Source organism: Sardina pilchardus, chromosome 22 (assembly GCF_963854185.1).
Source record: "Sardina pilchardus chromosome 22, fSarPil1.1, whole genome shotgun sequence".
Classification (NCBI taxonomy): domain Eukaryota; kingdom Metazoa; phylum Chordata; class Actinopteri; order Clupeiformes; family Clupeidae; genus Sardina; species Sardina pilchardus.
Genome location: NC_085015.1, coordinates 6729953 through 6747253, shown reverse-complemented (window position 1 = coordinate 6747253; position 17301 = coordinate 6729953). Strand labels below are relative to the sequence as shown.

At 45.5% G+C, this 17301-nt stretch overlaps 3 protein-coding genes across 4 annotated transcripts in view; all 3 read left to right on the top strand.

The window, feature by feature from the left end:
- The window catches only part of pkmyt1 (protein kinase, membrane associated tyrosine/threonine 1), a 9414-nt gene extending 6060 nt beyond the window's left edge, over window positions 1-3354 (top strand). The window contains exons 5-8 of the mRNA XM_062527040.1: window positions 64-170; window positions 645-817; window positions 1350-1603; window positions 2151-3354. Coding sequence (XP_062383024.1) covers window positions 64-170; window positions 645-817; window positions 1350-1603; window positions 2151-2637 — 1021 coding nt within the window. The 3' untranslated portion in view covers window positions 2638-3354. The remainder of the gene's footprint in view (window positions 1-63; window positions 171-644; window positions 818-1349; window positions 1604-2150) is intronic.
- Window positions 3355-3480: 126 nt separating this feature from the next.
- On the top strand, window positions 3481-7483 carry LOC134070648 (zinc finger protein 384-like). 2 transcript variants are annotated; one of them, XM_062527050.1, is made up of 3 exons: window positions 3488-3608; window positions 3823-4045; window positions 4377-7483. In XM_062527050.1, exons 2-3 carry the CDS (start codon window positions 3856-3858, stop codon window positions 5630-5632), a joined length of 1446 nt encoding a protein of 481 aa, XP_062383034.1. In that variant the 5' UTR covers window positions 3488-3608; window positions 3823-3855; the 3' UTR covers window positions 5633-7483. The 2 variants fall into 2 exon arrangements, with proteins under 2 accessions (XP_062383033.1, XP_062383034.1); XM_062527049.1 differs by having other exon boundaries at window positions 3481-4045.
- Window positions 7484-8165: 682 nt separating this feature from the next.
- On the top strand, window positions 8166-12129 carry LOC134070155 (large ribosomal subunit protein eL19). The gene is made up of 6 exons (XM_062526410.1): window positions 8166-8215; window positions 9035-9141; window positions 9347-9469; window positions 9843-9963; window positions 10629-10739; window positions 11969-12129. Exons 1-6 carry the CDS (start codon window positions 8211-8213, stop codon window positions 12090-12092), a joined length of 591 nt encoding a protein of 196 aa, XP_062382394.1. The 5' UTR covers window positions 8166-8210; the 3' UTR covers window positions 12093-12129.
- The last annotated feature ends 5172 nt before the right edge of the window (window positions 12130-17301 follow it).

Below are 17301 nucleotides of genomic sequence, written 5' to 3'. Positions count from 1 at the left end.
TGACCTTCTAACTTTGACATTTTGTGTGTGTGTGTGTGTGTGTGTGTGTGTGTGCTTCCACAGTCTTGGGGTGTCCATACTCGAGTTGGCGTGCAATATGGAGGTTCCTAAGGGAGGAGAGGGTTGGCAGCAGCTTCGCCAAGGCATTCTGCCCTCTGAGTTTACCAATGGTAGGACTGGCGCCTGTGTCTATTTTGCAGAAATGGTCCCTGTTTATGTACTGTACAGTTATGGCTGTGTGTCTGTGTCTGTGTCTGTGTCTGTGTCTGTGTGTGTGTGTGTGTGTGTGTGTCTGTGTGTGTCTGTGTTTGTGTGCATTATGAAATGTATGTATCTGAAGAGGTTGAGAGACAGTAGTTGTATGTTGTATGTGTGCATAATATCTCTGTGTGTGTGTGTGTGTGTGTGTGTGTGTGTGTGTGTGTGTGTGTGTGTGTGTGTGTGTGTGTGTGTGTGTGTGTGTGTGTGTGTGTGTGTGTGTGTGTGTGTGTGTGTGTGTGTGTGTGTGTGTGTGCGCATATCTCTGTGTGTGTGTGTGTGTGTGTGTGCATAATGTGTGTGTGTGTGTGTGTGTGCATAATGTGTGTGTGTGTGCATAATGTATGTGTGTGTGTGTGTGTGTGTGTGTGTGTGTGTGTGTGCAGGCCTCTCTCCTGAGCTGCGGCGTGTGCTGTGTCTGATGCTGGCCCCAGAGCCCTGTAGGCGCCCCTCAGCGGAGCAGCTGCTGGCGCTGCCGTCCGTCCGCAAGCACAGCTGGAGACGCCACATCTGCCTGCTGCTGCACGAGAGCCTGCAGACGCTCCTCTCCTACTCACAGGTACTGTGTGTGTGTGTGTGTGTGTGTGTGTGTGTGTGTGTGTGTGTGTGTGTGTGTGTGTGTGTGTGTGTGTGTGTGTGTGTGTGTGTGTGTGTGTGTGTGTGTGTGTGTGTGTGTGTGTGTGTGTGTGTGTGTGTGTGTGTGTGTGTGTGTGTGTGTGTGTGTGTCATTTACCACAGCTTCAAATGCCTACACTGACTGCCGTGCATCACCCAGGTGGGTGATTAGAGAAGTTCTCCCTTTACTGTGAAGCGCTTTGAGTGTCGAGAAAATGTAACGTGTTGTCGTCGTCATTGTTGTTGTTGTTGTCACACAGCTAAGTTGTTGCACGCGAGCAGACATTCCTCTCTTTCTCACAGGTAGTGTGTTGTAGAGTATATTCTAGTGTATGTCACTGTATACTGTTTGTAGAACAGAGTAGAGTGCAATACGCTAAAGCTGCATTAAGGAGAATAGCAATAATGAATAAATAATGTGATGAATAAATGACTGTGGCTTGAGCTGGCTGTTGTTGTCTCTCTGCGTTGTGCAGTCGGTGGTCTCTGTAGGCTGGGGCCTCCTGTCCTCCCTCAATCTGCCCTTCCTGCCCCGCTGTGACCCCCCCGCCCCCTGCACCCCCCCGCGTGGAGACAGCTGGGAGAAGGAGGGCGACCTGAGCGCCCTGCCGCCCAGCCCCCCCACACCCCCCAGCGAGCTGCGCCACTCCGGGGCCGAGTCCGTGTTCCTGGGAGAGGAGTCCGTGGTTCTGCCCAAGCTGCCGCGCTTCGACGACTCGCCTGCGGACAGGTACCGGACCCGTGCAGCACCTGGCCTGCATCAGGGAACTGCTAACAACTCCTTGGGCCCCTCTCATTTCGTCTTTCTTTTTTTATCCTCTCTTCCTTCCTTCCTTGGTCCTCCAGCTCGTTCCCACTGATCTAGAAAGTACAATGGATAGACTGTCCCACTGTTGCCGTTCCGTCATTCTTAATCCAGATCAGTTGGAACGAAGACCGAGGCATGTCTTACACCTGTATTGCAACTGTAACTTTTCTTTCAATTTAGGTGGGGGGGGGGGGGTGGGAGACTCACACGCACACTCATACACTGATGGCGTTCAAAGAGTTCTAGTGGGTTATAGTATAGATGGCGCCCAAAGAGTTCTAGTGGGTTGAAAGCGTTCTAGTGTGTTACTATAGTATACTGTAGATGGCGCCCAAAGAGTTGTAGTGGGTTACTATAGTAAAGATGGCGCCCAAAGAGTTGTAGTGGGTTACTATAGTATAGATGGCCCCCAAAGAGTTGTAGTGGGTTACTATAGTAACACAGTATCTGTTGCGTCTCCTCCCCGCAGGCTTCCGTCCCGGCTCTCGTTCGGCAGCACATCCACCTCCACGCCCCTGTCGGCCCCCTCCTCCGCCAGACCCAACGCCAGCCCTCCGCACGCCACGCACACACAGACGGAGAGCCGCGATTGGCTGACCACGCTGGAGAACCTGCCGTACCCTGCTTACACTCCGCCCAGCTCTCACTCTGGAGTGGCGTCGGTGGTCTCGAGACTGGACGGCACCAGCACCGGCACCGGCACCGGCACCGCCGCCACTGGCACGCCGGGCTTCAGCCCCATACGGCTCCACAGCCTGAACCGGAGCCGGCAACCGTCCTCCCGGACCCTGGACCGGAACAGCCCGCCACACACGCCGTGCTCCACGCGCTCGCTCTCGCGCTCGCGCTCGCTTCTGCGCTGCGGTGAGGCGGCGTGGGGAGAAGGGGAGGAGTCTGTCAACAAGCGCAGCTTCGAGCCCAAGAACCTCCTGACCATGTTTGACGACGCCGTGTAGAGCGCACGAGAGAGAGAGAGAGAGAGAATGAATAGTGTGTGAGGGAGAAACTGGTGTGTGAGTAAGAGGAGATAGCCATTGTGTGTGTGTTTGTGTGTGTGTGTGTGTGTGTGTGTGTGTGTGTGTGTGTGTGTGTGTGTGTGTGTGTGTGTGTGTGTCACTGCCTATTTTGCTTGAATATTGTGTACCTGAATACTGCCATAGAGTAAAGGCTGGAATCTATGTACATAGTTATTTAAAATGGAAAGAAAAAAGAAGAGAGGCTTTATTGCTTTTTGAACAATGTTATGGAGACAGAGTGCTTTATGTCCATCGTTGGGATTTTCCAGTGGATTTTTTTGCCCTTTTAAATTTTTGTGTTGTTGAGGGCCGATTGTATGACTGGGGGGAAGAAAAGAAACAAAGTGCAGGTGGGTTTGGAATTCCATCTAGCGACTTTGCTGCTCACTGGTCGATTTTATCTGTAGATATATTTAATTACCTGAGAAGTGTATTGCTGTTGGTATGATTTCTGAGTCTACATGGGGGGGGAAAAGACGACGTGGCTTGACCAGGTCCAACATGTGAGTTATGCAGTTTACATATTGTGACGTGTTGTTGACTTTGAATGTGACTCTACATATGTTGAGATATTAATATATTTCTCTTTATGTAAATCGTATATTGGCTACATAATGGCTACATTACATTGAACAAAAAAATAAAAGAATCAGTCTACAGGGCAATACTTGGACTACCCATATTTATGTCACAACTGTACTCCCGTCGATAGAGGGCGCTGTGTATTTCTGACGCATCCGTTTCCCTACCAAAGAGGGAACCTTCGAGCTTTATGATGATTTGTATGATGAATAGCATAGCCTGTGCCAGCAAAGTTTTGAACCACTGCAAACTCTTTACTGGATTAACCATGACTATTCTGCCATGATGCATGCCTAAGACATATGGTTTAATTCTAGCTGATATCAGGGGTAAGAAATTCACATGTACGTTGAAAATGTTGGATTGTGTTAGCCAAGTCGCTAGCCATATTGTTGATGTCAGTCAGCCAGACCCTTTTGGAGAGAAATGTACTCGTTAAAGTAACATGTAACGATGTGTAAACGTGAGCTTCCGTCCAGCAGCAGACATCTGACCACATGAGTACGATATTCGTTTAGAAATACCACTTGTTTTCGGCCCTAGTCGCAGGTTCCAGAGCAGCGAATAGCCAACACAATGACTAAAGTAGAGCGCCTTAACGCCCGAGTGGCGAAACTGTTGACGGTGGCGGTGCATGAGGTCCTGGAGGTGGTGCGGGAAACCGTGTCGGAGTACCAGGAGAAAACCGCTCGCACTCAGCGGGAGAACGAGCGGCTCCGGAGAAAGCTACAAGAACTCCAGGACAAGCAGAGGAGAGAGTGCGCGGGTAAGTGGGAGTGATTTAATTTAGGGAATTGCCACACACCTAAAGCCTACCTTACACTGACACTTTGACCAGATTTGGAAAGATTCTTGAAAGATTGCAGTCTTTTGAGGACAGCTTGAATGAGGGGCATTGGTTAAAAGACTACTATCTTTCAAGAATCTTTCCCAAATCTTGTCAATGTCTGTCAGTGTAAGGTAGGCTTTACTCTCACTCTCTCTCACACACACACACACACACACACACAGAGAGAACACAGGTCTATGTTCTGGTATCTATTGTGCTCTTTTTAGTTTGAGTTGCATGGCATTTAACCTCTCTTCTTCAATGCCAGGGACTGTGCCATCTGTCAGTGGAGGTTCTTTGGAGAGGACTCCAGCTTTCCAGGAGACTTTGACTCTCAAGCAAGAACAAGGTGTTGAAACACTGCAGGACTCTGAACCAACTCCAGCTGACATAGAGCAGATCATCATAAAGTGTGATTCGCCAAGAGAAGGCACTGACGTCTCCTGCAAAGACGTGCCTGTCGTCCAGAATGAGGGCTTTGCAGAGGACCGGGATGAGGATTCCGTTCATTTTGTGGCCAGTTACACGAACGCTGCTGCCATGGAAATTCCCAGCACACGGAAATCCCAGAGACAGACTCTGAGATGCAAGGTGGAGACAGACTCTGAACAACCTCCTGAGGCAGGAACCGCCACAGAGAGTACGTTGTTTGTAGATAAATGTCCAGATGGAAGCCCCAACATCCTGAACTCCGGGCAGATCGGGATACCGCAGTCACAAGCCAAACATCTCATCAATGCCGTAGGTACAGACTCCTCGGTCAACGCTACTGCGGAGACCTCACCTGCTCACGCTCCGCCACACACTTCCTGCTCGGGAACATCAGGCTACCCCTACCTCACTGTTACTCAGATCAAAACCGAGGAAGACACAGATGACTGCGGCGTCGGTGGTGGTGGCGGCGGCGTCTGTGGCGTCAGCGCCCCCCAGAGGGATGACTATGTAACTGCAGACTTTGACGGCTTCAGGGATGAGCCGGATCATTCCCACGAACGGCAGGTGGCGGCGGCAGCAGCAGCAGCAGCCTCCAGCTCCTGTAGGGTGTCTTACGTGCCCCACTGCACGACCGCTCTTCAGCAGGACAGCCTTTTTCTGGAGAACGGCTACGAGGCTATGAGTCCAGACGCCAACTCAGGCGGCGTAGGGGGGCCTCTGAGCCGTCGAGGGCTCGGGGTGGGCGGAGGCAGGGGCGGTGGAGGGGGGCGTCTCCCGCGCCCCTACACACGGCATCACCCCAACCACACGGGGGCGCCGAAGCGCTACAGCTGCCCGGTGTGCGGACGCAGCTTCAACCACGCGGGCGACTTCAAGAAGCACAAGCGCGTGCACACCGGCGAGAAGCCGTACGCTTGCGGCGTGTGCGGGAAGAGGTTCAGCCAGTCGGGCTACCTGACGGTACACCTGCGCTACCACACGGGCGAGCGGCCGTACAGCTGCAACCTGTGCGGCCGCAGCTTCAGCCACTCCAGCAACTTCAGGAAGCACCAGCAGACACACGTGGGACAGGTGCTGCTGAACACGTAGCACATCGCCTGCTGACACACGTGGGACAGGTGCTGCTGAACACGTAGCACATCGCCTGCTGACACACGTGGGACAGGTGCTGTTGAACACGTAGCACATCGCCTGGTGACACACGTGGGACAGGTGCTGTTGAACACGTAGCACATCGCCTGCTGACACACGTGGGACAGGTGCTGTTGAACACGTAGCACATTGCCTGCTGACACACGTGGGACAGGTGCTGCTGAACACGTAGCACATCGCCTGCTGACACACGTGGGACAGGTGCTGTTGAACACGTAGCACATTGCCTGCTGACACACGTGGGACAGGTGATGTTGAACACGTAGCACATCGCCTGCTGCTCTCCAGTTCCAGTATGGCCCTCTGAAGTTTCGCCTACAAAAACGCCACCATCTTTGCCCAAATAAGGAGATCCGGTATCTTGAGATTTTTTTTTTATGGGAAAATAACATGGGGATTTAGAATGTTCACACCTGTTAAACTCTCACGGGGACGCAGAAATTGGAAATGCAGTAGACCTCTGAAGTTCGCCTACAAATAGGATCCAAAGCGGCCATCTTTGCCCATATAAGGAGTTCCGGGTGTTAATTGGAGCTAACTGCCAATGGCGGGTTGTATTGTAAGTTAGCCCTGGGGTAGCAAAGATCGAAGTGTGCCGTCTTCACCTACCAAAAATCACAGTATCCACTTGTAGGCAGGGGACAAAACTTTGTAGCGCAAAACGTCTGCATTTCCAATTTCTTCGTCCCTGTAAGGTGCGAAAATTCAAAATCCCCATGTTATTTTCCCATAGAAAAAATCTCAAGATACCGGATCTCCTTATTTAGGCAAAGATGGTGGCTTTTTTGTAGGTGAACTTCAGAGGTCTTTGCCCTGAAGCTCAGTGCGGAGGATCAGCTGGAGCCTATTAACTGAAGAACGTTGTGGCGCAATTCTTACCTGAAAATGTTCTGTGGCCTACGTACGTTTTTAGTCACAACTTTGATCAATTTACAAGACTAATAAAGCATTTCCTATTTTTTTTTTTTTTTTTTTTTCATGTTTCAGTTCCATGTACACGTGGGTCTACAATAATGTAATGCAAATTCATAAAGCATCTCCACAAGTTACAACAAGATATTTATGCCCAGATTTGCCCCTGGCTGTTCCCGATCAAAAATAGGTTTGATGATTGCAAAATAACACATAATGTATTATTATTTTTTACTGTTATTATTTCTGATTAATTGGTTTAAATATGAATATTTAATCATAAATGTAATTTCAGCTTAATTGCAACTTTTTTTTATGTATTTATTGCAAATGGCCACTCCAGGCTAACCTGTAGTTTCTCAATGGACCACCAGAGGGCTGTGACACCAGTTCAGATTGTTTGGCTCTCATCTAGCAGAGGTGGACACCGCAGTGTGTAAACAATCAACAATTTACATAATTTCAGAAGGAACATGTGGTAAATGTGTGGATACATGCTGATAGTTATATGTAATTGATTTATTGATTGAATAATGTGTTAAAGGAACACACCAGCTTTTTGGGAGATGTTCATGTTTGCTGTAACATTGCATTAACATTGGTTTTGTTGCACTGTGTCAAAATGTACAGAAAGAGCAGGAATGTAATCAAATAAAATGCCAGTACTAGAAGAGTGGTGGGTTTGACATGGTGAAATATGGAACATTTGTTCATGTACCTGTAAATACAGTAGGCCTACATTGTTGTTTTGTTAACAAACCCACAAACTGTATCATTCAAGGAACAACTTTATTTATTTATGTCCGTGTTTAATAAAAAAACTTTTTTTCTATACAATTTAAATTATATTTGTAAATACGTGCAATGAAGTTTTTTCCCCCCAAAGGAGTACAGATGAACTATCCATCTGTAATAAAACGATAACGTCAAGAACTTTGAGTTGAATGTGATTTTTATTTATAATTACTCAGAATATGACCATTGTTGTGCCATCAGATAACCTAAGCGGTTAATATCCATCAACTCTGATAATGATAGGCCTAAAATAAGCTGTAAATTAGTATTTTATTTGTTGTTAAATGTTGTAGACATATTAATATCGTTTCTGGACAGAAGTGCCTGCCAAGAACATAACAGCAGTGAAAGAAAGGAAATGATTTTCGGATATGTTAAAGGGAAGTCTGATCTACTAATTTACTCTTACAGGCAGCAACACTCAATTCTTTCAGAACTATAACGATCAACAGGGTGAAATTATCTTCTGGCCAAAATAGTTTGCGCACAAAGTATTGTCGGCCTACCCATAATGCATTTGTGAAGTTTTTATGGAACGAACCAATTCGAAACAATAGGGGTGTCAGGGTGCCTCTTCATAATTACTTTGATTATCGTTTACGTGAATAAAGAATAAACATACAGTCGCAAATATTATCATGCAAACGTATTTTCTACTTTGAATACTTAACTTGCATATGTTTTACATGCTGACATTTTCTGTTCACGTGGGTGGACATTTTCGTGAACTTCAGGGTTATTGCAACCCTTATAATGGTAGGGTCCTGCATGCACCGACCTCCTTCCTTTCTCTCAAAGATCCGCAGCCATGAGGTAAGAGTGTGAGCCCCGCTCTCGACGAAAATGACAAAAATACCCCGAAATCAGAATTAAAACACTGTTACATCGCCTCAGTGGTTTACTTAAACATGTTCGGATTCAATATATGGGTATAGTCCCTCAGATGTACTTCTGTAATTGTGCTTAAAAAGGGAAACTAGTTCCACATTTACAGGCCGTAGTTAGTTTGCTGTGCGTTATGCCAACCGAAGTTGCATCGTGGTCCACGTTTTGTGGGCCTGATCGCACATTACGCTGTCAAAAGTGTTTCTAGAAAGCATTGTATGGTCATGGTATACATAGATGGTATGTTCTGACTGCTATAGATCTCTTTGACGTATTTTCAGTGAGCGAAAATATTCTTTTGGATTATGTAGTTGACTTGCTAATTGCTAACAAGCTACAGTGTTGAGCTCTCCGCTAGCTACACGTTTATGCTAGCTGCCTGCTTGTATTGGTGGATCTTGTAGACAGCTACACATGTATCTTGGAAAATATGTCTCCGGTTAGTGTTACAATAGGGCATTTCCGATACATTTACTATTGAAGATTGTCCTTGTAGTCTTTTCATGTAAGTCATTGCGATTGGCCAAAATGTCATCGTTAACACGTGAAATGCAAAATGATAAGCCCGCATGAATCTTGCCTGTTCACTGGCCGTGGATGGTCTGCTGATCATCTGTTTTCCTCATGAATCGGAGGGACTTGGTAATTGTGTCTCCATTCACCATGGGAGTGTAATGTGTGTGTGTGCGTGTGTTTGTGTTTGAGATGTAAGTTTTAGTTTATAACGGCAATTTCTTTCTCCGGCAGCATGCTCAGGCTCCAGAAGCGACTGGCGTCCAGCGTTCTACGCTGTGGCAAAAAGAAGGTCTGGTTGGACCCAAACGAGACCAACGAGATCGCTAACGCCAACTCTCGTAAGATTACCCCTCCTTGACTTCTCTAGGACGCTTCTGATTAATTATCCGTTAAAATGTGGTGTTCGATAAATCTGATCAGCTTATTTAACCCAAACCGATGTTGAAACATCAGTGTTAAAAATGAAGAACAATCGATGAACAGAATTGAATGCACGGTGATCTGCCCACACTGACCTTTCCTACCTTTCCCTTTCCCACCCAGGCCAGCAGATCCGTAAGCTGGTGAAAGATGGTCTTATCATCCGCAAGCCCGTGACTGTGCACTCCCGTGCCCGCTGCCGCAAGAACACGCTGGCACGTCGCAAGGGTCGCCACATGGGCATCGGTAAGTGACCGACTTGGGGCAAGTGCCCCAGAAATGGGCCTGTCAGTTATGGACATGGGTTGTTATACTTGGCAACACATTTTATTCATAGTTCTTTTTAACTTGCCCATACACTTGATTAGTCTATTCTGAGGTATGCTATTTCACGTTTACTAGCTGAAGCCACACATACTCACACGCACAATCACACTCAAATGCATCTTGTTGTGGGAAAAGTGGTTGAGATCGAGACATTTTGCTATGAAGTCACAGAAAATTGACGTCTGGAATGGTTTTGTAGATGCTAGCCTATTTTGAGTAAAAGATGTTACTGAATTGTTGAATGGACCAGAAGAATTTGTGAGTAACTGGTGCCTCTGTTCCCTCTGCGCAGGTAAGAGGAAGGGTACTGCCAACGCCCGTATGCCAGAGAAGCTGTGCTGGATGCGTCGCATGAGGATCCTGCGTCGTCTGCTGCGCCGCTACAGGGAGTCCAAGAAGATCGACAGGCACATGTGAGTCCCTGGCGTCCGCTTTGCAGCCCAGGACCGCATTTCCCAGATTCGTTTAGAAGCTCTTAAGTGCTAAGAACTTAAGAGTGTTCTTAGAGTGCTAAGAAGTTCTTGGAGTGCTCCTAAGAAGTTCTTAGGACTTAAGATTCTCTTAACAAATCTGGGAAACGCAGCCCAGAAGAGTAAAAGTCCTGCCGCATTCTAACAGCCTTTCACTTAATCGGCTGATTCTGATTCCAAATCTTCTGAGTATATCCGCTAATTATTGAAGTCATCTGTGTCAAGTGACACAGGAAGAACAAAGAAATGGTAGCGTTTTACTTTCTGAAGTGGATTATAAAGGAGGCGTCAGGGGTAGGTTTCCTGGGCCATGGAGATTTTGTTCTAGGATTAGGATTTTGCCATGTTCTGGCAAACTGGATCCAATAATTGAAACAAGAATATTCATAACTAGATGTGTTATTGGGATTACTGTGCACACAAAATGAGTTGCAATCAGTTATTCATATATCGCACACGCACACACATATCTGTTGTGTTGTACAAGTTATATAACTGTGATAACAGAAGTAAGGTAGACCAAACCATTCAGGTTTATACTAGGATGCTCAAAACAGTCACCTGTATGGATCACCTGTGTGTGATGACTCTCGTAACTCCTCCTGCAGGTACCACAGCCTCTACCTGAGGGCCAAGGGTAACGTGTTCAAGAACAAGCGTATCCTCATGGAGCACATCCACAAGCTGAAGGCCGACAAGGCCCGCAAGAAGCTTCTGTCGTAAGTCCACACACACACACACACACACACACACACACACACACACACACACACTCACTGCTGTAATGCTCACGACACTGCACATTTCCAAAAGACTGGACACGGAAGTTGTTTACACTTGCAGCAATGCTGTACTTGTTGAACGTGGCCTTCCTGGTTAAGAGCTGAAGTCATTCAGTGGCACAACTTAAGTCTTCATCATTCTGGCTGTAGTGGTCAATGCATTGTGCAGCTCTTTCACATGACTTTTGTGAAATATCGTATTCGATATTTATATACATCTAAGCTTGTTTGGAATTAAGTAGACTGCTAGTCCCTATGCAGCTTTTTAAATGGATTTCTCTTGATTTGCTCTGCTCAGGTGCACATAGTACTTGGCATTGGCAGCAGCTACAGAAGCTGTGGCGTGAAGATGCTGAAGTGTTAAAAGATTGTTAAATATTTAAATGATTTAATATTTTATATTTCATATTTAATAGTTAAATATTTAGTTCTATGCAGAAATGCAACATTTTTAACTTTGACTTCATATTGTCATGGCTTTGGCACTTGCTTCCATTGCTTCCACCTAGTGTTGTCCATGCCGCGTATGCCGCATGCTGCCTGCTTGTAGGAGTATTGGCATAACTGTAGAACACATGATTTGGCGATCTAGACAGGTGACGCGAACACTACTTTAGGCCAGCAAGCCTCACGATCTGTCATTCCAGATCCTGAGGCTCTTCTACAGCAGGTCTACATTGGGGTGGGCAGTCGAAGCATTCTCTCTGCAGAGTGTTTAAATGGATAAAGAAGACTTGTCTTTTTTTTTCTTATTATTAAATGGGCACTGCGATCACATCTGGTGTTACCAGTTCTGTTGGTTGTAGTGGAAGCCAATAGTTGCAGTTTAAGCTCCGCAAACAGAGCACTTCAGTTGTGCGTAGTTTAGCGTAGCTGCCACCCACCACGGGTGAATATTGCCTGTACTGTGCTTTTGTGTGTTGTGTGCCTTTTTAAAAAGCTTCCGGTTACCGTTGATGTTTGAAACAGACACGCATTTTTGTATGAAAAAGGTGCATAGATACGGTTTTGGTCCATGATTCTCCAAATTGTGAGGAGTAGGCCAGAGACCGACCACTCCTCTTCAGGCACAGATTAGTTTCGGTGTGTTTCTGTGGATTGCCATGTGGAAAGTATGAAGTGTTGACCCTCTGATGTTCTCTCGTCCCGCGCACACACACACACAGTGACCAGGCCGAGGCTCGCCGCTCCAAGACCAGGGAAGCCCGCAAGCGCAGAGAAGAGCGGCTCCAGGCCAAGAAGGAAGAGATCATCAAGACCTTGTCCAAGGAAGAGGAGACCAAGAAGTGAGCCCTTTTTCAGCGCCAATAAAAACCCACAAAGTCAACTGCTCGCATCTGTGTTTTTTTTGTTGTTGTCCCTCGTGCTTTCTCTCTTGTGTTTCCTTTTTGCTGGGTTTGCAGGTTTTATTCACCACACACCACAGGCTATGGCTGGATCGAGGGTTCTGTAAATTGGTCAGTTTAGTTCATGTTCCACTGAGCCATCGTAAGCTGTTAACAGGGCCAAAAGGGGCACTGAATCAGCTGCTCAGCTATTGATAACCCTGTTCATTAAGATACAGGCTAAAAAAAGTCAAATGGCGATTTTGCCGCTGTAAGTTATCTAAACAGTAGAGCCTATAGAACAGTTGGCGCACAGTTGTTAATTTAGAGATGGAGAAGTCCAGCTTCTGTAAATAAAAGTTAAACCATGTATTGGTTCTACCTGTGCATTTCCATCAGGTGGTCTCACCAATTAGCTGCTCAAGTTGGCTTAACAGTTGTGCTAATTAGAATCGGCTGGTTGAAGTGAATGGTTGGCACAGATGTGTAATGAACTTTTTGAAGCTGGTTAAGCCTACCTTACACTGACCAGATTTGGGAAAGATTCTTGAAAGACTGTAGTCTTTTTACTAATGCCCCTCATTCAAGCTTTACTAAAAAAGACTACAATCATTTAAGAATCTTTCCCTAATCTTGTCAGTATAAGGTAGGCTTAAGCTGTTAAGGGACCAGTAGCACTAATTTTGTCACATTCTGTATGGCTGTGGGTTGTGTTGAGAGTTCCCCTGACCGATTAGTGTCTGAGGGATCTGGACTGACCATCAGAATGCCCTGTTCGGTCTACTCCAGCTAGTGTTGACCCCCACGGTGTGTCTGTGTGCTGTAGCCAGGCTTCAGAGAGAGAGAGTCTTGCACGAACAACTCAATGGGATGTGTAAATGTAGTTGGATAACAGATATAAATATATTATACTTATTGACCAATATTACATGTGATGTTTGAAGTGACACTGCAACACTACAATGTCTACAATATGAAAGTTATTGCTATGCATAGGATAAGTGCATCTGCTAAAAAATGAGTAAATATGCATGCTGTATATTTTCAAAAATATTTTGACTCAAATGTGGGATGGACACAATGTTAGGAAAAAGGGTCAAAAGTGACTTGGAGAAGGCGGTCAACAGTCCTTATGTGACCTGATCTGGCAAAACGAGCCTGTGAACAAAAGTTCAAAATCGAGATTATGGTGGCAATGCACAGAGGCCACCACGAGCTTCAATAGTTGTGTAAAGTGCCGTCAACAGTCTTCTATGAACTTTTTAATTCACTCTCGGCAACGCGAAGAGGTAAATTGGGAGTGTGCACACGAAAGACTAACGAGATTAAAGCCCTGCTTGTTGAAAATGGAGATGTTGCTCAGGTGGAACAGCTAACGAAAGACTTGTTGGCATGTATGGAGGACTAGAGCAGTGCATACAAAAGTGCAAGATCTTCTTGTGGATGAAGAAAAAGAAGTTGATGATACTTATTGGTTTGAACCACGAATTACGAACTTTAACTATTTTCTGAGAGATGTTGAATGCTGGAAAACGAAACAGCACAATCTACAAGCTACTGTTGAACCAAAGGATAGCATATCCATTGTCGGCTCCTCTTCCTCGTCTGTTAAGCTAGCCGCAGCTGAAAAGGCTGCATTGGAGGCCCGTTCCAAAGTAGCACCAGCGCTGCATGCTTTAAAGCTGGAGGAGGCAGCTTTAAAATTGAAAAGGGAGCATTTAGAGCTAAAGGCACAGTTAGATGCTGCTGACGCTAGATTGAAGATTCTGAGTGAAGATCCTGAACAGCCTGGCGATGCAATGAACAGTTATTATGATAGAAATCGGCCTCGTACTGTTGATTACACTCTTGCTGAAACATCTGCAGTTGAATACGTTCCTGTTGCCACAGTGCCCAAAACACCATTACAGAGAACTGTTAAGCATATAAGAACAGGTGAGCGGGCAACAGCTACATCTAGCCCTCACACTACTTCCAGTGGTGGAATTGCTGAAAATGACTTCAGTGTTTCCATGCTACAGACTCAAAAGGAGATCACTGAACTCCTGTTAAGACAACAAAATCTTTCTTTATTGCCTCAAAGGGAAGTGCCAGTATTTAATGGAGATCCATTATCGTATCAATCATTTGTACGTGCATTCAAGTATTTGATTGAAGACAAGACAAACAGTTTCCAGGATAGGCTTTATTTCTTGGAGCAGTTTACATCAGGAAAACCCAAAGACCTGGTGCGTAGCTGCATGCATATGGATCCTCGTAGAGGCTACACTGAAGCAAAAAGATTGATTGAGCAACATTTCGGTGATGAAATGAAAATTGCTAATGCTTATCTTGAAAAGGCTCTCAACTGGTCATCTGTAAAACCTGATGATGGAACCGCACTACATGCATATGCCTTGTATCTGAGGGAATGTTATAATGCTATGCAAGACTTGGAGTAGCCTACCTTGATGAATTGAATGTTGCTTCAAACTTGAAACTGCTGGTGTCTAAAATTCCATACAAACTTCGCGAAAGATGGCGAACTCTCGTGTATGACTGTGCCCAGAAGAACACGCGCATTAAATTCAGACACCTGGTAGAATTCCTAGAAACCCAGTCTTCCATATTGTTACATCCGGTATTCGGAGATATTAGAGATCCCTATCCAGTTAAAGGCGTAGCATTGACATCTAGAGCGTCAAGCTCAAAGCCTCTCAAAGAGAGTTTTGTAACTTCTGTGACCTCACTTGAAGAACTACGACCCAGACAACCATCTACATCACTCCAGCAGAGTAACACCAACGCTGGGGTCTTGCCTGTATGTACTATGTAGTTTTTGTGAGAATGCACATTCTGTCACGGACTGTAAAAGGTTTGCCTCCAAGACTCATGATCAGAAAGTTGATCATCTGAAGAAGAACGGTCACTGCTTTGGTTGCCTTAAAAAAGGTCACATGAGCAAGGACTGTAATAAAAGAATGGAATGCCAAATTTGCAAAAGGAAACATCCTACAGTGCTGCACATTGGCAGTATCGACCCCAAGCCGCAGACCTCACAATCCACCATCTCAAAGGAAGCCTCTGTCGAGAGTGCTCTGATTTCAGCTTATCATGCAACAGGGGCCAGTAATGACTGTGCCATGGCTATCGTTCCGGTTCAGGTTAAAGCTGCAAAAGGAAGTAAGATCATCCAAACCTACGCCTTCCTTGATCCAGGCAGCTCTGTAACGTTCTGCACTGAAAACCTCATGACCCAGCTGAACTCCAGAGGGCGCAAGACTGAGATCATCTTGAAGACCATGGGACAAGAAAGACCTGTGAAATGCTGCGAGCTCACAGGATTGGAGGTTGGTAGCATAGATGGTAATGCACACATTGAACTACCAAAAGTTTACACACAAACAGCCATCCCAGTTTCAAAAGGTAATTTGCTGACTCAACAAGACCTGAGAAAATGGCCATATTTGCGTGAAATCAAACTACAAGAAATTGATGCTGAAGTGGAGTTGTTGATTGGAATCAATGTTCCAAAGGCAATGGAACCTTGGAAGATAATCCGAAGCCAAGGAAATGGACCGTATGCAGTTAAAACTCTGTTTGGATGGGTGGTCAATGGTCCACTCAATAGTACTGCTACGGAAAAGACCGGAACAAAGATTGTGACAACCAATCGCATCTCACTGGAGAACCCCAAAGAACTGCTAGTTAAACGGTACAATCATGATTTCCCTGAAAAGGACTCTGAGGAAAAACAAGAGATTGATCCACTTGGTATTCTCTCTCCCTTTACCCTCAAAGCCAAACAGATCCTGCAGAAACTCTGTCAGGCCAAGTATGGATGGGACATCATTCCTGATGAAAAGACTGGACCCTGGAAAGGATGGCTCACAGAATTTGACCAGATAAGCAGATTTGAGATGGACAGGTGTATGAAGCCTGAGAACTTTGTCAACCTCTGCTCTGCTCGCTGCTTGAAGCTGAGCAAGCACTTTAGGAGTTTGACTCGGTCAGACTCGCAACATGGCCTGTTGATACGCACGCTACATAAACTGACAAACCTGAACATACCATTGCGTGCCCACACATCACTACATACCTGTGCATTCATGGACTTTTCACATCTGCACCACATCTGCATTCATTGTTTGCACAATACATGGACTTTGCCACTTTTGCACTACACTTACATTGGACTACTTTTGAATTTTTTGAACTCTTTTGACCACCTAAAGGACTATGCAAAAAACGAAATTGTAAAAAAAAACAAAAAAAACAAAAAAAACAAATGTGAACTTATTGATTGTTGACTAATGTACATTATTGAAGGAACATTAGAATGTTTATAGTACTGACTAGTATGACTCCCCTTTGAATTTTATTTTGTTACTGGTAATAGTCTTGCGGTAGCCTAGACAATTAGGGGCCAGTGTGTTGGAGCCATATTGTAGTTTATTTGAGTTTGCCTTTTTTGTAATTTGAGTTTTGGTTGCTGCGATTATTGTTTCATATTTAGATATTTATATTTAGACTTGAGACTCTTATCTAATGTCACCTTGATGATGCGGGGCGTGACCCCTCCCCTTGACGTGCCTTAGTGGCGCGAAATATGGTGTTAATTAGTGGACAGTCAAGGTGCTCAGCAGGTGAGAGCGAGTGAAAGGCAATAGTTTTCGACCGCATAACTTTGACCTGTTTGATCGCATAGATTCGCATTATACTCAGCGTTTATTTTTGTTGTTTAAGTCATTCCTTTGAAAGTCAACCGGACTGTTTAATAAATTACCTTTGGATATTACTTTACCGTGCGTGCTTTACCTGGAATGCGTGTCGGACTACACACTTGCTCACCTCGTGGCTATTCAAAGCAAGCTTTGTTTGAAATGGCCGCTACAAGATCACTGGCGTAGGTTTAGGGGGGGACGCATGGGACTACCCAGCAAACAATTAACGTTCTGCTAACTTTCACTAACGTTAGCTTTTGGTTCCCCTATGGTTCGTTTTTCAGCAACCTACTAATAACGTTTAGAGAACGTTATCTCCAGGTTGTCAAAACAAATAACGTTCCCCTAACGTTTTTACAACTAAAGAAAAAAACGTTATATTCTGGTTGAATCCCAGCAAGCAAATAACGTTAGCCGCTGGTTCTCCTGTGGTTAGTTTATCAGTAACCTTCTAATACCCTGGAGAGAACG